The following is a 25,964-nucleotide window of genomic DNA, read 5'->3' on the forward strand; positions in this document are numbered from 1 at the left end:
AAAAATGTAGCATATCCTCCTTTGGTGGATAAGTAAAAAAATATATTTACACCTATTGCACTTCAAGCTAGGTTTGATAAAAATATTTGTGAAAGCGATGGATAAAAGAAGGAGAAGAATTTCTCTGTTTGAGGCAAAAATTTCCTTGAATCAGTGAGTCCAAGATAAGAGGGAATTTTTGTAGGTCCTAAAATCAAACTGACTGCTATTCCAAGATGAGGAATTCACTATAAAATTAAATGCTACAGAAATAAGAGCATGAAAGGAATTCAAAAACATCTGCTGGAACTTTTTAGGCAATGAGAAAGCACAAAATTACAGTGAAATTGTGGACGAGCTAATTTTAGTGTAGGAATGTGATGCAACATGTTGTTAAAGCTTCATTTCCTACATTCCCATTTAAACATTTTTCCTAAAAACTTGGGAGCAGTCTCTGATGAACATGGTGAAAGGTTTCACCAACACATTTCTGAAATGGAAAAAATATACCAAAGAAAATGGAGTCCAAATACATTGGCAGACTACTGATGGAATCTCGTACAGGAGACACCAATAGACAATTATAAAAGGTAAAAAAAACAACAAAATAAGTGTTTTGTTATCAGATAAACATTTTTCTAAATAGAATAAATGTTAATAGACCCATTGTTCAATATTTAGTACTGTATATAACATTTTTTTTAAAACATATGAAATCTTTTTTACTAAAAACTTAGTTTTTGACTTTAATTCCCTTCTCCCTTAACACGTTGACTGCCACGTCAGCCGTACAGGTCTGACACAATTAGTTTTTTAGGTGCTACATCAAACATATATGGCTGATACCTTCTGTTTCAGTCAAGAGTTGTGTCAGCTGTATAGTAATGATGGGAATTTACATTACTTTTGAAAAACGTGACCTCTGGTGATACATATGATGAAATTAGCACAGCACTATGAAAAAAAAATAATAAAAATAAGCGAATAACTGCTGATTATTTAAAATTTCTTTATTATACGAATTTTACAATTACAAAGTTAATGAGGCATAACAACAATTCAAATCTGTTGTGAGACATTTTTGTTGCTAAGTTATTTTTACAGACAGATTTGGTTGACCGGTAAGATGAAATACTGCCCAATCTTACTAGTCCTACACCCTCTGTGTCAGCCAGAGCTGCATCAGCTCTATAGCACTGATGATTGATGGGAATTTACATTATTTTTGAAAGGCGGGACTTTACATTATTTTTGAAAGGTGATGAAATTTGCATGGCGCTATGAGAAAAAATAAGCAAGCAATGCTATTCATTTAAAAATTCTTTTTTATACAAATTTTACAAATACAAAATTATGTAGATTTGTGGTGTTGACCAAAATATTCTAAACACAGAAAGGTGATCACAGTCTGGGCAATAAGATGACGCCTCTGCTGAGAAGATCGGGTACTTTGAATTTTCTGTTTGGCATATCTGTTTCTGTTACAATAAGACTTATGACTCCATCAAAAGTAGCCTAGTGGTCAGGCGTGCGGAAACACCTCAAAATGAGTAATATTTCTTGCTACGTCTATTTGCAGTCCCAATTTGCCTGTAAAATCTTTTTTGGCATCCTTCGTATTTTGTCTATTCAATAACTTCATTTGTTTTAGTCACTTCAATCTCGGGTTCTTCGGTCTTTTCAATTTTGCTAATCACTATTTCCTTCTGCCACCCAGTCTTGAAGCACTTCTTCAATATTTTCTGTTATTTCAGTATCTCCTCTCCTCCTTTGTTTGATGAAATATCAATATCAAAAGCTTTAACAATACTGACAAACTTATTTCAACAAGTTTGTGATAAGTTTTTTTGCACAGCGCATGTGCAGTAAACTAATCACAAACGACCTTCATATGTGCCACATGTCAACCACATATGTGACCTAATACGGTCAAATATGTGACTGACATGGCTTCTCAAGAAATAAAGTAACTTACTGAGCCACTTATACGTGACACAAAGAACTCTTTTTTGAGATTAAGTGAAAAAAACGACATAGAACTGACATTGCAATATTTATTTTCGATTACATACTAACTAAAAAATGAATAGCAAATGCTTAGAAAACGGTACTCACCTTGTATAAATATGCAATTATAAATATACAAAAGCATTTGCTTAGAATAGTAAATGCTTTTCTAAGCATTTGCTATTCATTTTTTAGTCAGATTTATCACGGTATTATAAGGTTACTATAATTTCACTATTACATACTAATCAAATTATTTACTAAATATTTTTTGGCTCAGGGGAATTTTTCTTAAACTAGCATGGTAGCCAACATGTTAAAGGTGGTGGGTGTTAACAGCAATAGGGATGACATAATTGAATTCAGCAACGTCAAATTTACAAGAATAACCGTAAATTTCAACAGGAAGTGAAAAAATGTGTTTTTTTTTTTTTTTTTTTTGTTGACGACCGGTGTAATAAATAAATAAATTTTCTGTTTATACTCCAGGACGATCAAACGGTCAGAGGAGTTCACAAGATAGACAGAATACAAGAAACAGCACCGTATTCAGCAGTCATGTGCTTGAACCCCTGTTATTCAAGGCACATATACTTATGCACTCGCACGCCTGACCACTTACGGCGGCCTATTAATAAATAGGCCGCCATATTAATAATACCTCTTTCATTATCTTCAAATGATAGTCATAAACAACTCTTTAACTGCCATAAATTGGATTTTGCCAAACAGGTCTTCATCATCATCATCATCATCAGCCATTTTCAATCCACTGCAGGATGAAGGCCTCTCCAGCAACTTTCCAGTTCCTTCTGTTTTGAGCACTGGCCATCCATTTACTACTCAAAAACTCATGAATTTCATCTATCCATCTCCGCCTTTGTCTTCTAGGTTTTCTTCTAGCTCCTCTTGGGTACCATTCTGTTATTTTCTTAGTCCATCTGTCATCATGTCTTCGAGCTATGTGTCCTGCCCAAGACCATTTTAGTACTTTAGTTTTGATAAGAATGTCCTTTACTTGAGTTTGCTGCCTAATCCATGTGTTTCTCTTCTTATCTAACAATCTGATTCCCAATATAATTCGTTCCATTCTTCGCTGTGTAGTTCTTAGCTTCTCTTCCATTCTTTTGGTGAGTGCCCAAGTTTCACTTCCATAAGTCATGGTGGGGAGTATACATTGATTCATTATTTTACGTTTCAGACAAACTGGGATATTGCTCTTCAGTATGTGACTATATTTCCTGAATGCTATCCATCCAAAATTTATTCTTCTCTTGACTTCCAGCCATTTATCATTATTACAGCTAATAACTTGTCCCAGATAAGTATATGACTCCACCTTTTCAATTACTGCTCCTTCAATCATTATTTCCCTTTCCGTGGCATACTTGTTCATCATTACTTTTGTTTTAGCCATATTCATCTTTAGTCCAAAATCCTTACTAACTGTGCATAACTGATTAAGATTTTCCTCTAATTCTTTGGGATCGTGGCTTATGACCACAATGTCATCTGCAAATCGTAAATGGTTTAGGTACTCTCCGTTCACATTGACTCCTTTCTGCGACCAGTCTAATCTTCTGAAAGCTTCCTCAAGGGCAGCAGTAAACAGCTTCGGAGATATTGTCTCTCCTTGTCGAACTCCTTTCTCGATTTTAAATTTCCTACTGTCTTTGTCTAGTCTAATAAAGGATGTAGCACTCTCATATATTTTCTTCAAAATCATAATATATGGAGTATCTATGCCTTGTCTTTCCAGTGCCCGAAACATTGCCTTATGCTGTATGGAGTCAAATGCCTTTTCATAATCCACAAATGCCAGCCATAATGGTGTTTTATATTCATTTGCTTTCTCCATTAGCTGTGATATTACGTGAAGGTGATCCATAGTTGAGAATCCTGTCCTAAAGTCAGCTTGCTCTTTCGGTTGATTCACATCAAGTATTCTTTCTAATCTGTTAGTAATGACCCTTGTGAACAACTTGTAGATATGGAATAACAAGCTAATTGGTCTATAATTTCCAATTTCTGATTTATCTCCTTTCTTATGCAGCAAAACTATGATTGCATTATTCCACTGCTTAGGCATCACACATTTTCTAATGCACTTTGTGAAGAGCCTTGCCAGTTTTTGTGTTATGTCTCTTCCTCCCAATTTTAACAACTCTACAGTAACTTCATCTTCCCCTGGGGCTTTCCGATTCTTCATTTTCTTCAATGCATGTTCTACCTCATCAGGAAGAATATCGGGTATGTCGTATGTGTTGCTACTTTGCAATCCATCTTCCCCACTGCTGGTATCATTCCCTCGCTCCTTGTATAATTCTCTATAGTAGTCTTCTGCTATTTGAATTATGCCTTCTCTGCTGTTTATAAGTACACCATCGCATTCTTCAGTTTCAGTATCATTTGTCTTTCTGTATTACTGCTCATGGCTGCTGATTTAAATCCTTTGTTTTCCCTTAATGCTTGTTCTACTTTTCTTGTGTTAAATCTTCTTATGTCCTCTCTGAGTCTCTTTCTAATGGCTTTGCATAACTCAGTATACTCAATTTTCTCCCTGTCAGTGTTTTTCTTGCTCTTCATTTGTCGTCTTTGGTTCATCATGACAAGTGTTTCTTGACTAATTTTTTCTTCTTTGGATTTCTGTTTCCCTATAGGTTTCTTGGGCTTTATCACTTTCAGAAAGTTGTAATATTCCTCGTCGATATTTTGGTCCTGAGCAGTCTGCAGAAGCTCAAACTTGTTCTTAAGTTCCAGTACATACTGCTTTTTCTCCTCTTCTGTTATCTCAAAGACCTTTGTATTATTTCCTCGAGTCAGTTTTTTCCTTTCCTTTCCTACATCTATATCAAGTGTACATCTTACCATTCTGTGATCACTTCCAACATTTACCTTATTCAGGACGGTAACATCATTCACAATATATCTTCTGTTAGTGAGGATGAAGTCGATTTCATTAGTTGTTAATCCATTTGGACTCTTCCATGTCCACTTTCTGTTCACCCTTTTCTTGAAAAAAGTGTTCATTACTGACATTCCTTGAGATTCTGCAAATTCCACAAGTCTTTCACCTCTTTTATTTCTTTCACCAATTCCAAAATTTCCTATAGTTCCTCTTTCTGCGCTGTTTTGCCTTTTTCCAACCTTAGCATTGAAGTCCCCCATAATAATAGTGTAGTGGGTTTTCTGCTCATCTAGAAGACTCTCAATTTCAGTGTACATTTCTTCAACCTCTTCATCATCATGGCTCGATGTTGGTGCATAAATCATTATAATCTTTAGCTTGTACCTCTTAGAAATCTTGAGTATTAGTCTTGACACCCTTGGTGATGTACTTTTGAATTCCAAAATGTTGTTTTTAAAATCTTTATGGACCAGAAACCCAACTCCACCTTCACTCCTTTCACTATTTCCATTAGTGTACAGCAGATTTCCACTTGATAAACTTATAAGTGATTCATTTCTTCTTCTTGTTTCAGCCAAACCAATGATATTCCAATTCACATTTTCTAATTCCTTTTCCAGCTCTAATATCCTGTCTTCACCGATGAGTGATCGTACGTTATAACAGGCCAAGTTCAATTTCCGTGCATGGCAGCCTGGTCGTACCCAGAGATTCTTAGCACCCTCTGCTTCCACTCTGATCCTCTCGCTGCCGTAAGAGGGAGAGTGAAAGCCGCTGGGGACTGAGGGCCATTTGTATTGTTGTGCTCTCATTGCTGGAGGGTTTGGTCTTTTCCTCTTCACGCTGACCAGGCGTCTTGAAGAGAACCACTCTACACGTTCGTTGCCACCTAAGTGACGTAACAGGCCTTACCATCGAGAAGGTGTGCATGAGTGGATTTTAGGGAGGCAGGCCAACCGGACTTCTCCTAAATCTTCTGTAATAGAGAGATATTGGATCCATCAGTGTTTTAGGCTGAGTGTCTGATAACACACAGGATACCTGTTCCCCTCTAAGCCCCCCAGGGGCTTAGAGGGGAACAGGTCTTGACAAAGTTTAAATATGACATTTCCAAAAAAAAAAAAAAAAAAACATGAGCAGCAAAATATATTGAACCTTGGAGGCCACTAAGATCCAGTCATTTAGGAATATTGTTTTTAATTAAAAATAATATTCCTAAATTGCTAAATTAATATTCTCAAGTTCTTGAAATAACATAGGTTGTAAACAACATAAGAACTCATAGCATAAGGACCGTACATTTAATTTTAAGGATGCCCCTATGCACAAATTTTTCCAAATTTTTTTTTTTTACAATCTGCGTGAGCACCTCATATGATTCAACATGTCCCATTGATAAGTTTGCCCATATTTTATGGAGTTGCAGTTCCCAAGTTGCACAGCTGTTATGGTTTGTCCTTTGATTTCTGCAGTAAAAGCAAGAACGGGGGAATATAACATTATTATTAATTCATTAATTTTTAAAAAAGTGAGCCAGAAGTATCTCAGTACAGTTATGGCTGTTTCACTTCTTAATGCCAGAGCACACATTTTACCTTCTCTATATGGGTCGATCAAACGGTCAGAGGAGTTTTGATGTTTTGGCAAGAGTTCCATGAGCATCTGAGTACAATCTCAGTTTCCCAAATTTTCTTTTAAATGTTTTGGCATCATCTGCAAGTTGCATCTCTTGAATTAAATGTATGGTTATTGCATTATGAGCTCTTTTGTTGTTTATATAAAAACCTCACAGCAAACTTTACATTAATTTTGATAATTGCAACAATTACATCAAAAATGTTCATATAACAGTTTAACAAAACACTACTTGCCCATTAATGTCCCAATGATCCATGCTCTAACAGGAATAGGATCATAAATCCAAACATATGCCTATAAAACAAAGTTTTTTTTTTTAAATATTTTTTGGAAGTACACAATTCTTATGCAATATGAAAATTTTAATTTTAAATACTAGAATGAAATTTTTCACAGCATGGCTGATACTTCTGGAAAAAAGGAACTTGTGCTATGGTTGCTGAAAGGAACAGATAAGCTACAGAACTGGGAGGGTGAGGGAATATATCACATTAAAAGTTATTATAAATAAAGGTAAAAAGATCTTTTATAACTTCATTTTTTTAAAAACATTTTTTAAAAAATTATAGTACAGCTATGCTGGAGCCTGCTAAGTTGAAATAGTTGAGGGACATTTGAAAAGTTCATGGCCTGAGTATGAAAGGGTAGTGGTATGGGGTTGAAAATTTCTGAACTTAACGTATAACACTTCAAATAGTAACCCATCATGTTTCATGCAGCTTCAAAAATGTCTTTTTTTAATTACAGGTCCTGAAGTCAGAAAATCTGTGTGAATGAGAAAAGATGGATAAAATCAGTCACTGCACAGTCATCCAATTGGAGAAAAAAGGAATAATGCTAAAGGAAATTCATGAGGATATGACTGCAACATTGGGGAAAGATGTCTCTTCCTATTCCATAGTAAAGATGTGACCAGCAGAATTTAAACGAGGGAGGGAGACCCTGGAAGATTACCAACACTGTGGAAAACTTGCAACATCCATCACTCCAGAAGTTGATGATGTGCATGATCTGGTGATAAGTGATCGACAAGTGACGGCTCAGTATATTGCCAGAATCTTGGCATGTCATCTGAACAAGAGTACTACATAATAATTGAAGTTCTTACTATGTAAAAGGCATCAACAAAATGGGTCAAAGTTGTTGACAGCAGACCAAAAGCACATAAGAGATTGTTGTTGACAGTGTGCACGATCTGGCAATAAGTGGTTGATGAGTGATGGCTCAGTATATTGCCAGAATCTTGGCAAGTCATCTGAACATGAGTATCACACAATAACTGAGGTTCTTGATATGAAAAAGGCATCAGCAAAATGGGTCCCATAGTTGCTGACAGCAGATCAAAAATGCATAAGAGTTGTCAACTCAAGTGAACATTTGCATAATTTTCAAGCAGATCCAGAAATTTCATTGCAAGGTTTGTGACCATGGTTGAGATGTGGGCCCATCACTTTCAGCCAGAGACAAAGCAGCCCAAGTCGATTCCTTCTGCTGACAAAGTGATGACATCAGTTTTTTGGGATGCTCATGAAGTGTTGCTATGGATTACTTTCAGAGAGGCCAGACAGTCAAGGTCTGCATATGCTATGCAGACCTTGTGAGGCATTTGCACGAAAACATCAAAGACAAACAGTGAGGAAAATGCAAAAAAAGAAGCCTTGTTCCACCAAGACAACATGGACTACGCTCATGGCTGCACTGCATGAGTGTAGCTTTGAAGTCTTGGATGATCCCCATATTCTCCAGATCTAGCAACATTAGCAACAACTTTTCATCTTCCTCATTTATTCATTCAACTGCTGTTTTCTGGAACAACCTTCCTTCATACGTATTTCCTGAAAATTAAAGTCTACAGAAGTTCAAGTCTAACGTCAACAAATATCTTCTTTCTTCTTCTCAACCTCCAACCCTGGCTGGCATCCATTTTTCCACTAAGAGCAATATCATTGCTGCAGCGGATGCATTCCTGGAGGCCCAGGAAAAAACTTTCTTTGCAGCTGGAATATCAACACATTGCAACATCAATGGCAAAAGGGTACTAACATTAAAGAGTAACATGAAAGTAAAATAAACCCTTCATACTCAGGCCACAAACTTTTCAAGTGCTACTGAAGGCACAGAAGTTGATTGTAATTGTGGCAGGAAATTCTCTCAGAATAGCAATCATACCGGAAATATTATAGAGGCTTATTGAGTAAGGCACTAGACGGCAGTATAGAGATATTATTGTGGCAAAGGACTGGGGCAGAATAATAGGATTATAATATTAGGTAGAGATGACTGCAATGAGAAAAACTTTCAGATGCCCTTACAGCTAACTGCAGAACATTTATATGCTTTTGAAAGAAAGCTCTACCAAAAACAGTTACACGAACTGAGTCAGAACTATAAAGTAAAAGAGTGCTTATTTAAGATGAATTTGAATTAATGGTTAATTCAAATTCTTGCATATATAAAACCATCCAAAGATGCTATTAGAAGAACAGAAACAATGAATATGGTCCTTTCTGAATGCATATAAAAAGGAATGGGGATGATAGAGGGCGAGAGAATATATTTTAAATCAATATTAAAAAAATCTCAACTCAGCAACGAATCAATAAACAACAGGAAAACAAATGAGATTTTGGGAATGTTATAGATTAGATGATTGTATTAAGCATATAATGATCATTACGAGCAAATACACACTTATCTTAATAAAGTGAAATTCAGTTGTCTATAGACCAACTAGAACTTGTTAACTAACCTAGTGGCAGGATATTTCTGGATCAACTAAAGAACTTAATATGTTACTTCCAGTGTTAACATATCGGATAATTTCTTTATCTTATTTTTACCATTAGCAAATAGTAAGTGCAGTGGAACTGTAGAGTTTTAATTGTGATATGTCATATATATATTTTTTGCTTTTAGCCAAGAAATTTTACTTTTAGTAAGGATATAACTAATTTAAAATTCTGCTTTAGTGATAACTGCAAGGAAAGTGGAAGAGAAATTGTTGAAGCTAAACATAAAAAAGGTGCCTGTGGTGGATAGAATCTATTCAATTATATTAAGAAAGGCAGAAAAGGAAAAGGAGGTAAGCAAACCCTTAGCCAAAATTATGAGAGCATCCTTGGAGAATCGGGAGAGGTCTCAAAAGGTGACATGAGTAATTACACACCTGTTAGCTTAAATCTGTTCCCAAGAAAATAATGGATTCACTGGTTAAAGAAGTAATTAAGTACCATCTGACAGGAATGTAATTATAGTCTACTCAGCTTGGATTTGCTTAGGGGCCATCTTGTCTGACCAATCTGATTAGTTACTATGATGCAAAAATTAATTTTGATATTATATATTTGGATTTCAGGAAGGCTTTTGATACTCTTGCATATAAGAAACTGCTGTACAACCTGGAACAGTGTGGCATTAATGGCAAGTTATAGCTTTGGATAAAGGGATGGTTGGTGGGAGGAGAGAGAGAGTGGTTATCAATGGGCACTGCTCTTCATGGACTAATGTTATTAGTGGAGTCAAGGTTCAGTAATGGGTCCACTGTTGTTTTCAATATTTATTAATGACATTGATTAAGATGTATCAGGCTTAATGTCTAACACTGCAGATGACACAAAGATTGGCAGGATGGTTAATGACAGTAAACAGGATCAGCCATTGCAACTAGATCTAGGAAAATTAGGTCAATGGGCTGATAAATGGCAATTGAAGTTTAACATTGACAAATGCAAGGTATTACACATGGGTTGCAGTAATCCCAAATTAATGTCGCAACTGTGGTACTAAATACAGGTTAGTGGAAAATGAAAACGACTTGGCAGGTAATTGTGCAGTCAGATATGAATTTCTCTGAGCAGTGCAGAAGGCTGCCAGGAGAGCTCATGGGGTTTTGTCAATGACATACAGAAACTGCTAGCAGGGATAAGAAGGTGATTATCCCTTTGTATAAGGCAATGGTTAGACCACATCTTGAGCACTGTATAGAGGCCTCAATTTAGGAAGGATGTCGATCTGCTGGAATGGATGCAGAGAAGGGCAACCAGGTTGGTGAAGGGAAGAAAAAGATGCTCTTACCAAGAAAGAGCTTCAGTTCTGCAAATTGTAGGGTCTGGAGACTAGGCACTTGTGGGTAGATCTGATTGAGGTGTTTAAGATCTTGAATGGATTGAGTAAGCTAAATGTTGATGATATTCTTCCTCTTGCAGAGACTACCCATATGAGGCATCATAATTTCAAATCAAGGATGGTTGTAGGACAGATATGCAAAAGTTTGCCTTCAGCCAGTTGGTGGTTTGAGTAAATTCAAAGGAGAACTACACAAATTCTTGGAGAGTATGGATGGGTGAAGTGTGTAAGTTCCCTCCCCCCCTTTTCTGTTCTGGCTGATGCTTTAAAAGCTCGCTTTCTTGCATCATACAAGGGGGTATCAAAAAGTTTGTACCCTGACCTAGATAAAACATCAGTAGGAAGATGCCATTTTTAATATAAGTTGTCTACATATTCAATGACTAACATGTGAAATTTCATTCCCACAGGTGATCGTAGACCAGAGGTGGAGCTCAGAATCTGAGGAAGGATGCTGTGGTTGACAAAATGGAGTATAGGAGCAGTGATCAAATTCATGCATTTGCAGGGCAAGAAAGCTCAGGAAATTGACGAAGAAATGAAAGCTGTGTATGGGCAGAATTGTCCATCCTACAACACTGTAAAAAAAGTGGAAATGGGAGTTCCGGTGCGATCGTACAAGTGTCTTTGAAAAGCCAAGAGAAGGAAGGCCATTGACATCCACAGATAGTGAGATGGTTGCAAAGGTTGAGCAGCTGGTGGTGAGTGACAGACATGTGACAATTCATTTCATCACAAGTGAGAGTGGGAATTAGTTATGGGTCTTCCTACAGCATTTTACATCACCATCTGCATGTCTAAGGCCTCCGCACAATGGGTTCCAAGATTGCTGACACCCTTGCAGAAGCAATGTTGAATACGATGTTCTTGCTAACTGTTCGATTTGTGTAATGCGGATTTTGAGAACGCTTTTGATTGGTTGGTGACAAATGACAAATGCTGGGTCTACCAGTATGATCCTTTGATTCGTCTCAGAAGTCATCAATGAAGTGGAATCATGGTTTCAGGCAAAAAGTGTGGATTTCTATGATCAAGGCATTAAACAACTGATCCATAGATGGGAGAAATGTGTTACTATACATGGAGAGTACATAGCAAAGGATTAAAGTTCCTGTGAAGTTTCTCCTTTCTAGGGCTATTATTTCTAGGTAAGGATATGAACTTTTTGATGCCCCCTCGTATGCCACTAATACTAATAAGTTCTTTAGATATAAAGATATATCCAAAGAAATAACTATTTTCAAAAGGAAAGGGGAAGTGGTTTTCATTTTACGAGAGCGAGAAAGAGAGAGGATGATCTTGGACATTAATTCAATTTAATTGGAACCAATTAGTAAATTGAAATCAATATTTATTGAGGGAATGGGTCATTAAAATGCAAGAAGAAAAGTACACTCAGTTTGAAATAGGAACAATGGGTTTGAGTCAAACAGATTAGTGATGTCATTTCCACTTCTTTTTTGCATACATCACAAAGTGGGGGTATGCAAATCAATTGTTGCACACAATGCTATGCAAATTGTACTGTATTTTTTATAAAACGTGATGAAAATGCAAGGCTACAACGAACGGATTGTTGCTGTGGTACAATAACTTGATTACTGTGTATGGCCAGTAGAAGAGCATTAATGATAGCAGAATATGCAGACGCATTCACTTTGTGTATGGTTTATGCGAAGGAAATGATAAAGCTGCAGCCACTGAATACCAGCATCATTTTCCAACAAGGCAACACCCTAAGTGGCATGTGTTTGCCAACATCCACCATAATTTGAAAGAATGAGGTACAGTGAAAGGGCATTACAACCGAGGCTGGCCCTGATCATATTCTGCACAAGCAAAGGAAGAAGTGCTGGATATCGTAATATTAGATCCCTCCATTAGTGACAACAAGAGTTGTTGCAAGAACAGATCATTCCAAAACCTTCGTTTGGCACACACTGTGTGAACACATGCTGTATGCATATCATATGTGGAGAGTTCAGGCATTGCAAGCAGAAAATTCACTTGAATGTGAGCAATTTTATGGATATTTAATTGTATCAAAAACAGCCTTGACTTTCTTGTCAAGATCCTGTGGACTGACGAGGCAACATTTACACTTCATAGGATATTCAACATGCACAATTTCCATACATAGTCAGGAGAAAATCCTCACACCATTTGGCAATTCCATTTTCAGGTGAGGTTTAGCATCAATATGTGGGCCGGCATTGTAGGAGATAAATTTATTCATCACGAGTTCCCTGCCTGCCTAGACACTGATCATTACTTACAGTATTCGCAGATGACATTGCCAACACTTCCAGAATATGTTCCTTTAAGTATATGTGCCAATATGTGGTTTCAGCACAATGGAGCTCCTCCACATTTTGGGTGACAAGTAAGAACATTGTTAATGGAATCACTGGATCAGTTGTGGAGGTCCTATTTCTTGGCTACCATACTCTTCTGACCTTAACCTGTTGGATTTTTATGTGTGGGGTCACATGAAACAATTTTTTATGGCAAGAGTTTAACAACCTAGATGACTTGTTGAATTGTTTCCACAAAGCTGCTGCTATTAAACACAACACAGTGCTACTTGCATATGGGATTCCTTCTTCACACTCATTTTGAACATCTTTTGTGATATTTCTTTTGAACAAGCTTCAGTTTGATTACAGTACTAATAAAATTCTTTTACTCCTGCTGTACATGATTACCAAGTTTCTGGGTGCTCTTCAATTCATAGCTAAATTTTAATCAAAGAACATTTATTGTTCTGCATTTAATGATAACCATGTACAGTACAAGTAACATTATTCAGATACTTAGTAATAATTAAAATAAAAAAGTTTTATCTAAACTACTTTTTCATAAATTTACTATTATACAAAAAACGCTAGAAGTGGAAATGACATCACTAATCAGCTTAATGCTCTAACTCAAAACCCATTGCTACTACTTCAAACTGAGGAGTGTAGTCTTTTCTTGTATGTTAATGAACCATTCCCTCAATAAATATCGACGTTGATTTCAAGGACATCCAGTATAAATGGCATCATTAAAAAATTATTTCTGAAACCACAGAAAAAAATTGATAACCAAGCAACTGACAAAATTTACTAAAAGGGAAACAAAAAAAAAAAAAAAGAAAAAAAAAAAAGAAAAAAAAAAAAGTTTCTGGAATGATTAAAAATTTCAAACTAAAGAATGCTCTTTGTGTAAAGTGAAGCTGGCACCCATTAGAAATAAGCTATGAATAAAAGGATAACCCTGCTTAAAATAATTTTTTTTTTTTTTTGTATGCAGCGTACGTACAACTTTCCTTCCTTTATTTAAGAGTATGTTTAGTTTGTGATACTTTGCAAAAGACAAAAGGATATCATTTAAGAATTATCAGTTTATTAGTTCTAAGCAAACAGTTTAAACAGTTCAAATTATTTATAAAAGTATTCCAATAACTTAATAATCTAGTAAAAATGTTTCCAACCAACTTTGGGCTCCATTTTCAAGTCCAGTACCCTTTATGATCTGACAGTCTTTGTAGCCAATTCCGTGATTCAATGAGAAAGTGTTCACTCTTTCAGCACTGTGAATAATTCTTTTGTAACATTGTGAATGTTGAAAAGGTATTTTCAAGACTATCAGATCATACAAGATAACAACTTGAAAACAGACTACCTCAAAGTTGGTCCGAAATGTAGTCCAATGATGTGTGGGTATTGAATTACTGGTATACCCTGTAAATAATTAAAACTATTTAATCTTAGATATAATAAACAAGTATGAGCTTCTGCAGACTGCTGAGGACCAAGATATCGACGAGGAATATTAAACTTTTTGAAAGTGATAAAGCCAAAGAAACCTATAGGGAAAAAGTAATCCAAAGAAGAAAAAATTAGTCGAGAAACACTTGTCATGATGAACCGAAGACGACAAATGAAAAGCAAGAAAAACACTGACAGGGAGAAAATTGAGTATACTGAGTTATGCAAAGCCATTAGAAAGAGACTCAGAGAGGACATAAGAAGATTTAACACAAGAAAAGTAGAACAAGCATTAAGGGAAAACAAAGGATTTAAATCAGCAGCCATGAGCAGTAATACAGAAAGACAAATGATACTGAAACTGAAGAATGCGATGGTGTACTTATAAACAGCAGAGAAGGCATAATTCAAATAGCAGAAGACTACTATAGAGAATTATACAAGGAGCAGGGGAATGATGCCAGCAGTGGGGAAGATGGATTGCAAAGTAGCAACACATACGGCATACCCAATATTCTTCCTGATGAGGTAAAACATGCATTGAAGAAAATGAAGAATCAGAAAGCCCCGGGGGAAGATGAAGTTACTGTAGAGTTATTAAAATTGGGAGGAAGAGACATAACACAAAAACTGGCAAGGCTCTTCACAAAGTGCATTAGAAAAGGTGTGACGCCTAAGCAGTGGAATAATGCAATCATAGTTTTGCTGCATAAGAAAGGAGATAAATCAGAAATTGGAAATTATAGACCAATTAGCTTGTTATCCCACATCTACAAGTTGTTCACAAGGGTCATTACTAACAGATTAGAAAGAATACTTGATGAGAATCAACCGAAAGAGCAAGCTGACTTTAGGACAGGATTCTCAACTATGGATCACCTTCATGTAATATCACAGCTAATGGAGAAAGCAAATGAATATAAAACACCATTATGCCTGGCATTTGTGGATTATGAAAAGGCATTTGACTCCATACAGCATAAGGCAATATTTCGGGCACTGGAAAGACAAGCCATTGATACTCCATATATTATGATTTTGAAGAAAATATACGAGAGTGCTACATCCTTTATTAGACTAGACTAGACTAGACAAAGACAGTAGGAAATTTAAAATTGAGAAAGGCGTTCGACAAGGAGACACAATATCTCCGAAGCTGTTTACTGCTGCCCTTGAGGAAGCTTTCAGAAGATTAGACTGGTCGCAGAAAGGAGTCAATGTGAACGGAGAGTACCTAAACCATTTACGATTTGCAGATCACATTGTGGTCATAAGCCATGATCCCAAAGAATTAGAGGAAAATCTTAATCAGTTATGCACAGCTAGTAAGGATTTTGGACTAAAGATGAATATGGCTAAAACAAAAGTAATGATGAACAAGTATGCCACAGAAAGGGAAATAATGATTGAAGGAGCAGTAATTGAAAAGGTGGAGTCATATACTTATCTGGGACAAGTTATTAGCTGTAATAATGATAAATGGCTGGAAGTCAAGAGAAGAATAAATTTTGGATGGATAGCATTCAGGAAATATAGTCACATACTGAAGAGCAATATTCCAGTTTGTCTGAAACGTAAAATAATGAACCAATGTATACTCCCCACATGACTTATGGAAGTGAAACTTGGGCACTCACCAAAAGAATGGAAGAGAAGCTGAGAACTACACAGCGAAGAATGGAACGAATTATATTGGGAATCAGACTGTTAGATACGAAGAGAAACACATGGATTAGGCAACAAACTCAAGTAAAGGACATTGTTATCAAAACTAAAGAACTAAAATGGTCTTGGGCAGGACACACAGCTCGAAGACATGATGACAGATGGACTAAGAAAATAACAGAATGGTATCCAAGAGGAGCTAGAAGAAAACCTGGAAGACAAAGGCGGAGATGGATAGATGAAATTCATGAGTTTGTGGGTAGTAAATGGATGTCCAGTGCTCAAAACAGAAGGAACTGGAAAGTTGCTGGAGAGGCCTTCATCCTGCAGTGGATTGAAAATGGCTGATGATGATGATAATAAACTGATCAGTACTTATGTGGAGCAAAGTGTTAAAATCTCAATCTTCATATTCTTTTCACTCAACACATTAAAAAAGATATCCCCCATTTATTCATCCCGCTAAAGCCCAATTCTCTATGCAGACATCTAATTTCAAGATTTTACAACTCTCAAAGCTGATCTCCTTCACTCTATAGGAAATTTTTTTTTTTTTTTTTTTTTTTTTTAATGAAAACTCCAAACACGAGAGGTATTAGAACCTATAGTACTTAGTACCATGCATGGGTTTTAGGTTGAGAAGACGAAAGAAGATATTTGTTGAGATCATCATCATCAGAACTTTAGTTCTGGCAATTTAGCTTCAGTTGCCTGAAGTTAAACTTCAGGAAACTGAAGTTTAACCTTGACAAATGCAAAGTACTGCATATGGGTAGAAGTAACCCCAGAGAAACGTACCAACTGTGTGGTACTACACTTAAGATGGTAGAAAATGAAAATGACCTGGGAGTAATTGTGCAGTCAGATATGAAGTTTTCTGAGCAATTTAGACAGGCTGCCAGGGCAGGTCATGGGGTTTTGTCAATGATATATAGGAATTTTGCTAGCAGGAAGAAGGAGGTGATTGTCTCTCTATAAGGCAATGGTCAGGCCACGCCTTGAGTACTACATACAGGTCTGAGGCCTCATTTTAGGAAGGATGTAGATTTACTTGAGTGTGTACAGAGAAGGGCAACAAGATTGGTGAGGGGAATGAAGGGATCCTCTTACCAAGAGAGCCTTAAGTTCTGCAAATTGCAGCGGCTGGAGACTAGGCACCTGCGCGGTGATCTGATTGAGGTGTATAAGGCCTTGAATGGGTTGAGCACGCTGAATTCTGATGGGATCCTTCCACTTGTTCAGATTATGAACCTAAGGGGGCATAAATTCAAATTAAGAAAAGACAGATGTAGAATAGATGTGCGGAAATTTGCCTTTAGCCAGCGGGTGGTTAATTGCTGGAACAAACTTCCATCTGTCGTGGAAGTTGATAGGTTGAATAAATTTAAGGAGGAATTGGACAGGCATTTGGAGGGAATGGTGTGATTTTTTTTTTTGGCTGATGCTGCATAAGCTCATACACTTGCTTTCTTGCATCACATGCCACTACTACTACCACCACCACCTCAGGTGCCTTTCTTATGTTTAACTTCAACAATTTCTCCTCCACTTTGCTTTCAGTTATTACAAAATCAATAAGCACCCTGTTACAGTTTGATTAACTTATGGCATTTTCTTCCCTTAACTCCTCGTGTGTGAATGTAGATGAAAATACCCATTCAGATTATCAGCTATCTGAGCAGGATCATCAATAATCGAACCATCGATATCAAGTGGACCAATCTGATTCATCTCCTTCCTTCTAGAGTTTATATAAGTAAAGAAGTCTTTGCTGTTTTTCTTAGCATCGTTTGCCAAAGTTTTCTCATAATCTGCCTTCACTTGCGTAACCTCCTTTGTGACATGATTACAGACTAGCTTATATCTGCCATAAGCTACTGTGTCACCTGATAATTGTTTTTCTGTGCTTTTTTTGGCTTTGGAGAAGACAAATTCTTCCACTTAATAATCTAAAAATTATGCAAAACAATGTAAGAAATAAAAAGGAATAACAGGAATGGTGTGATTGAAGGAATGAAGGGATCCTCTTACCAAGAAAGGATCTCTTTATTTATTTATTTATTTTAATAAAAGTACTAGCTAACACATGTAGCAGTCTATTCCTGTAGACATTCTGCAGTGGGATTAATAAAAAATATTTAATTTAATATATCTTCAAACAGGCCTATGGGGCTGGGAAATTCCATACTGCAATAATTAAAGACAAACACCAAAAGCAGTCTCCAAAAGTTAAAAATACTGAAGCAATAAAATTATCTAAAATAAACTGGATTAAAAGCGATAAAACCTGAAGCTATCGGAGACTGCCGTCTCCTTCTTCAACAGTCTGTTGAAGAAGGAGATGGCAGTCTCCGAAAGCTTCAGGTTTTATTGCTTTTAATCCAGTTTATTTTAGATAATTTTATTGCTTCGGTATTTTTAACTACGTTTTTATTGTAGTTTATTTTATCATAATTTATTGTAATATTTTAGTCTTCCGATAGTGTTTTCATTATAGTTTATTTCTGTATATTTTATTTTTATAGTAAATTTAATTCCTTGGCTGGTGTTTGTCTTTAATTAATGCAGTATTTAATTTAATGTTAGACAATACATGATCAAAACAGTGAGTAATTTACAGACCTGTTACATTGACTTCTGTGATACCAAAACGAGTCCATATTTAGAAAAATTATGATCACCTAGATAGGAATGGAACTATAGGCAAATGAAAGCATGGATTGAGGTGTATAAAGATTATTCCCTCACACCCAATAATTCCATCAATGGAAATCACTCTATATGACTTATTTGCACCTTTCATCTGTATTTACAAATAGATGATGAAAGGTGCAATATTTGTAGAAGGGTACTAACAAAATATGTTATTGATCTGCAAAGATATTCCAGTCTTTTTCCCAGTTAGGAGTACCTAATAAATGAAAGCTGAAATTGAATGTTAAATGCTAGACTGAGAGTGAGAGAGAAAAGGGGGGGGGGGGCATCGTCACTTTCAAAAAAAACTACTAACATAGGCATGCTCCCAACCTAAGCTCATCCACACCTAATTAAACATTATTTATTATACACTTTGCATTATACATTTAATTTAAAAACATGCACTCTATTTAATCTCTTGGCCCCTGTCATCATTGAGTACAATTAAATTTTATGGCTGGGTTGCTGTTCCTGCCACAAGGAGGCAAGGCTCTACTAACTAGGATCCAGAGTGTCAGTATAAGATCACAGTCTCTCTACCCTATACAATGGCAGGTTTTAAGAATTAATAAAGTCTATGTCTTCTCTTTTCCTTTCATTCAGTGAGGACTTGGGGTTTCTGACAAAACAGGGCTCCAGTGAGTGAATAAAATTCTGCTTTATATTGGAAAATTTTTGGGAATTTATGTTTGCATCACATTTAGTTTTTGATGAAGTCTAGCATTTAGTTTTGAATTCTACTTCTGCATTAATTGTGTGTGTCATAAGTAACTGACAAAGGAAATAAAGTACGTCTCAACAAGTCTACAGACAATTTTATTATAATTTTTCATTTTATTTTGCAAATTTTCTTTTCAAATGTGCTTATCTAACTGCAGAGAAAAGATAGTCTAGGCATGAAAATAGTTTCTTTTCACTGGTGCTTTCCAAAATCTTTTCAAAACAAAGAATGCAGTAGAGTATACAAAACAAATGTTTGTAATTCTTACATTTATAATCAACTTATAATTTAATAAAAAGATCATTATTCCCCTGTATAAAGAAATGGTTAAAATACGTGATCACAGGTATAAAAACTGCATTTTAAGAAGCACGTGAGCCTGCTGGAATGGTAAAAAGAAGAGAAATGAGATTAGCTATGGATGTAAAGGGTAATTAGCTACTGAAACAACCAGATACCTAACCTGTAGGAACAGAAAAGATCAGGTAAATTTAAAGAAAGGTTAGACAAATATCAGATAAAAAAAAAAAAAAAATGTAATTACAGACCAACATTATACAGTGATTTATGAAAATATTAAAGAATGGATTACTTATATCATGTGATAAGAACAGTTTAGCTTAATGGTATGTGTATAGTAAAAAAAAAAATACAATTTTCTACTAGCCATAACAACCCAAATACTAAACTATGATTGGCCATTTCTCAGGATTCAGTTATTCCAGAATTCTGGTTATCAGGCCAAAAACAGGGAATATATATATATAGGTTACACATTTTACACGTATAATTAACTACTTGAATCAAAAGCTGAAACCATAATGTAATTTTATCATCTACATTATCAATAAACTGAATGGTTCTTATCACTTGGTACAAGTGTGTTTTTTCTAATTGTTTATAGAGACTTCTATAAACAATTAATGAGAGAAATATGGCTTAGAGTATTACAGAAATGGAATTTTTTTATTTATTTTTTTAAATGATGTGGCATAATTCTTTGCATCACTTTGTCAAGTTAATAACAAAAACCAACAAACATGTAAAATCCTCAGTTTACATACCTCATTTCCATCTACAAAAACTTGCTCTAAATGCATATCTAATTTTATTTTCTTTTTTTCTTTCTTTTTTTCTTTTTCGCTTCCCTTTGATTCCTAAAATTAAACAAATTGCTAAAATACCATTTGTGTTTATCATTCTCATTTAATTAATGTATAATTAAGCAAAAATTAATGCTAAATAACAAAAACAAATTCTGTAACTTTATGCTAAATTTAGTTAACCCTAATTGCAACAAAATACATATCAGAAGCAAAGTGGATATGCAATGGAGCATGTCCTTTTTTTTTTCTTTTTTTTTTTTTTTTTGGAGAAATCATGAATAATCCAATATAGATACAATATTCTATTTCATTCAATAATTCTTTTTAAAAAGGTAAACATATTCAAACAGATTAAAAAAAATTAATATAACCAACAGGTACTATAAAAGCCACTGAAAAAAACAAAAAAAAGTTTTCTTCATAAACCTTTGCAAAGATGATTCATATACAAAATCCATCTATATAATACATTAAAAAAAAAGGCACAACTTCATTGACTTTATCATTTACATATTTTATTATTTATATAAATGTTTTTGTGTTACCCTATCCATTGTGATCCATGCATTCAGTCATTTGCAGCTGACCCTGAGCTTGATATCATACTAAGTAGTATCTTATTTATATCTCAAAATGCAGATAGCACTGAATAATTTGGAAATCTTGACAATTTTTGGTTGGTTGTTTGGGTTTTAATGGCACATCAGCAACTGGGATTACTAACAATTTTTGGATGTACAGACATTTCAGTCTGTTATATCAGGATACTATGTAAAAAAAGTGCTCACATTTATATTATTTTAACTATTTCTTATATTTTTTGTGTTGAATATAATGCTGTCATTACTAATTTTTTTCCAGTGTCAATATTTAGGTAGCAATTAAATGTTTTATGTTTTTACATTTACATAAGTGCATATCATATATAACAGCCTATATAAGGTGGTTTTTTTTTTTTTCTGCAGTTTCCTTTGGTAGCTAAAGGAAAATATAAGTTATCTCCAGACCTGTTCTGCTATATGCTGTGGTTATTATCTAACTCCAAAGCAGGTAAAGAATAACATCATTGGTGGCACTAAGCTTTTCAGTGCATATGTAGACTATTTTGGATGATCAAGTTGTGGTTACCTCATTATTTCTGTCGCAGTTGCAGGTCAACAATAAAGGAATGGTTTTGGGGTAACACATATGTCTTTTGCTAATCTTGAATATGGAGAAAGACCACAACCCATCGTGATAACTAATACTTTTGTATGGTGGATATACCAACATACAAAAATAGAGTATGAATTTAAGATATTATCTGAAAAAAGTTTGCAGATTGAAAAGCTGCAGTGCGTCCCAATGTATCATCCTCTATTGCTATGGTACTGCACAATGACGACTTACTAATTCCCACCCACTTTCCAGTAAAGCTGTTTGTTGTTTAAGGGCTTTACAGCACAAGGACAGCAAGGCCATACTGCACCTAACTATGGTGATTCCAGTGAAGCTCTTCAAAACTGGATGATGAATTTAGTGAATGGGAACTGGGATTACATCTCAGAAACCTGTTCAAGTAATGCACCACACTTTCCAAATCAGCAAGCATTGAATGATAGTATGGAACTTGGGTCTAACCAAATTCAATGCAGAGCTCCTGATATCTTATTTAGGAAGGGAATCTACTGGATCAAAGCTGCAAGGCTTCTACATACAAAAAAAGATAAGTCACTTATGCATGTTTTTACAAAGCTGCAGAATCTGCATTGCTGTTTTGATTCGATTGATCTTTATAAACTCATTATGAATAAACTGGTATAAGTCACAATCCAGAAAAATGCAAAAAATAATTTTGATATCATATACTTAGATTTCAGGAAAGTTTTTGACACTGTTGCACATGGAAAACTACTGTACAAATTGGAGCAGAATGGTATTAAGGGTAAGTTGCTACAATGGATAAAAGGATGGTTGAGTGGGAGAAGACAGAGGGTGGTAATCAATAGGTGCTGCTCTTTGTGGACTAATATTATTAGTGGAGTCCCACAGGATTCGGTGTTGGGTCCACTGTTGTTTTGTATATTTATCAATGATATTGATGAAGGTATATCAGGCTTAGTGTCAAAGTTTGCAGGGTTGTTAATGACAGTAATGGCAGTGTGCTACTGCAACAGGATCTAGAAAATTTGGGCAGATGGGCTGAGAAGTGGCAACTGAAGTTTAACCTTGACAAATGCAAAGTACTGCATATGGGTAAAAGTAACCCCAGAGAAATGTACCAACTGCATGGTACTACAATTAAGGTGGTAGAAAATGAAAAATACCTGGGAGTAATTGTACAGTCAGATATGACGTTTTCTGAGCAATGCAGACAGGCTGCCAGGGCAGATCATGGGGTTTTGTCAATGATATACAGGAATTTTGCTAGCAGGGGAAAAGGAGGTGATTTTCCCTCTGTATAAGGCAATGGTCAGGCCACGCCTTGAGTACTGCATACAGGTCTGGAGGCCCCATTTTAGGAAGGCTGTAGATTTGCTTGAGCGTGTACAGAGAAGGGCAACAAGATTGGTGAGGGGAATGAAGGGATCCTCTTACCAAGAGAGGCTTAAGTTCTGAAAATTGCAGCGGCTGGAGACTAGGCACCTGCAAGGTGATCTGATTGAGTTGTATTAGGTCTTGAATGGGTTGAGCATGCTGAATTCTGATGGGATCTTCCACTTGTTCAGATTACGAATCTAAGGGAGCATAAATTCAAATTGAGGAAAGACAGATGTAGAATAAATGTGCGGAAATTTGCCTTTAGCCAGCAGGTGGTTAATTGCTGGAATAAACTTCCATCTGTTGTTTTGAAAGTTGATGGGTTAAATAAATTTAAGGAGGAACTGGACAAACACTTAGAGGGAATTGTTTGGTAAATTTTTTTTTTTTTTTTTTTTTTGGCTGATGCTGCATAAGCTCATACACTTGCTTTCTTGCATCACATGCTACTACTACTACTAATAATATATCTGGTTCTTGGTTTGGGGTGATTACAGTGACCACAAAAGACATGTTCTTATGTACACACTGAAGTATTTTATTTTTTTATTATTATTAACTCAAGGAGGGTTTCTACTTATAGTAAAGATTAATACAATAGACTTTCAGAATAACTGCACCTTTGGGGATTCAAGGTGCCGTTATTGCAATTTTTCTGTTATCTAGAAAGTTTTATTTTTAATATATTTAATGCAGAAATAATGAGGCTAAATAAGAAATATAAATTAAGAATGCAATTTTATTAACTGCACATAAAAACAAACACGTTGATAACACAAAGTTATATTCTGCCATTAATACACACCTACTTATGCCCCATTCTATTTTCTTTATTATATCAAGTTTGTCACTAAGCTTTAATGTTGTTGTTCTTTTCTTCTCTGTATGAGGTATTAACTTTAGGAGCCATAGTGAGGGATGATTTTTAATTTAAAATAAATGTAAAACATCAGCATAATCTGTGATATTAGTACAGAATTCACTTTCAAAATGGCGAACGTAAACAAATACAGTAATCATGTGACTTACTTTTTTTGGCACTGCAAGACATTTGTGCTGTATGTAAACATCAGATCTCAATGTGCCGTTATTTGGGGTGCTGTTACATCGGCAGTTTACTGTACTCTGTTCTGTACAGAAGTTGAACATTTTTAATAAATCTGATATAGTATTACTGTGCATTTACTTTTCTTTCATTTCCAGGCAAACCACAAAATGCTATGCAAAAACTAAGGTCAAATTCAAAATCAGTACAACCAACCTCACAGAGAACATCAAGAAATGCAGAGCCATTTCAAAAATTTGCTACATAGAGTTATCAGGATTACAAACACGGTGGAGTGAATTTCTGTAAGTTTCTCCATTTCAATTAAGACTGTTAGGAATACATGTGCTCAACATTCTTAAGTACTACATTTTTGTTTAATCAGCAATGCAATTTTATGTTTTGTTATAATTACTATGATATCTCTTAGTAATCTTGAATGCCCAAATCTGTTTATAAAGATAGTCATATTTCCAAGATTACTTCTAAAATTTCAGTGTCAAAAATTAGAAAATCAGATCTAAAACATTTGAAATTGAAAAGGCCACCTGAACATTATAATATGACTAGAATACCTGTGACGAATATTTCACCTAAACTGTTTCAGAAGGAAGTAAAGATTAATATCAAAGTAATTACAAAAACCTCTCCCTCAGCTCCCTTTGCTACCAGCTAAGGTGTCAGTGGGATGGACTAGGGTAATAAAATATATTTAAAAAAATAACTAAAATGCAATTTTATAAGTTTTTTTTTTAAGTGTACAATTATATCATCCTTCAAAAAAATTACAATTATTGTACAGACAAAAATTACAATTATTCTAGTGTACCATAGCAAATATTTCAGAAAAACTGTAAAGAAACTATTGCTCAACAGTTTTGTAATGGAACCGTTGAACTGTTAAAAAAATAACAGAAATTTTGAAAATCAGGCAGAAAATTTTTTCCGGCTGATTTTCAAAATGGAAATGTTTACTGCAAATTGTTCTTTTTTTCTCAATTTTACTGCTAAATAAAACCTATCACAAAAAAGAATCAGATCAAAAGCTTGTTTAGTCTGAGTTATTCAAGCTCAAAGAGTCTTCTGGACAGAGGGACATAAGCAAATTATTATACAGTTATACTCCAACCATGCTTTTAATATTTAACATCAGTATTAAAAAAAGAAAATGTATCAAGAACTAAGACATCTCATATAGCAAGTTATCTTAACACCTTAAATATTTAACTAAACTGAATTATTCAAAATATGACCTTTTCTTTCTTTTCTTCTTTCTCATCTTGCTCTTGCTTCTTTTCCTTTTTTTCCTTTGGTTTTTGGTCTTTATCCTTATCGTCTGTCATATTTTCATCCTCTTTCTCTTGATCTTTTTTTTTCTTTTTCTTTCCTTCTTTTTGAACAATTATCTTTTTTGCTCTATGGAAAAACTTGTGACGTAGCATTCTACATAAAAAACAAAATATGTAATCTAACTATAATATCAAGTAACGTTTTTTTAAAAAAAGTGAAAATTCAACTATTTTCACAAGCATGTTGCAAAAGATGCAACTAATAATATTATATGGTTCACTAATCCTAAGTTTATCCTAATTTCCATTGAACAAATCCTTTCCTTGACATTCAGAAAATTGAAAAGGAAATGTTTTATCACATTTCATTCACCAGTTATACTGCCTATTTTCAAACACTGATTTCCATGTTAGCGTAAAAAAAGTTTTGCACTAAGTTAAATAAATGCATACAAAGATTCATCACCTTCCTGATGATGAATCTTTGTATGCAGCAGTAAAAGTTAAACATT

General features: G+C 35.0%; 1 protein-coding gene across 1 annotated transcript in view; it reads right to left on the reverse strand.

Moving 5' to 3' along the window:
* The window catches only part of LOC150090632 (translocation protein SEC62-like), a 124,701-nt gene that overhangs the window by 15,105 nt on the left and 83,632 nt on the right, over positions 1-25,964 (reverse strand). The window contains exons 4-6 of the mRNA XM_090379248.1: positions 25,417-25,606; positions 20,557-20,649; positions 6,766-6,826 (exon numbers count right to left, since the gene is read on the reverse strand). Coding sequence (XP_090235374.1) covers positions 6,766-6,826; positions 20,557-20,649; positions 25,417-25,606 — 344 coding nt within the window. The remainder of the gene's footprint in view (positions 1-6,765; positions 6,827-20,556; positions 20,650-25,416; positions 25,607-25,964) is intronic.

The sequence above is a fragment of the Mastigoproctus giganteus genome, chromosome 1 (genome assembly GCF_048544385.1).
Source record: "Mastigoproctus giganteus isolate SK-2022 chromosome 1, ASM4854438v1, whole genome shotgun sequence".
NCBI classification, from domain to species: domain Eukaryota; kingdom Metazoa; phylum Arthropoda; class Arachnida; order Uropygi; family Thelyphonidae; genus Mastigoproctus; species Mastigoproctus giganteus.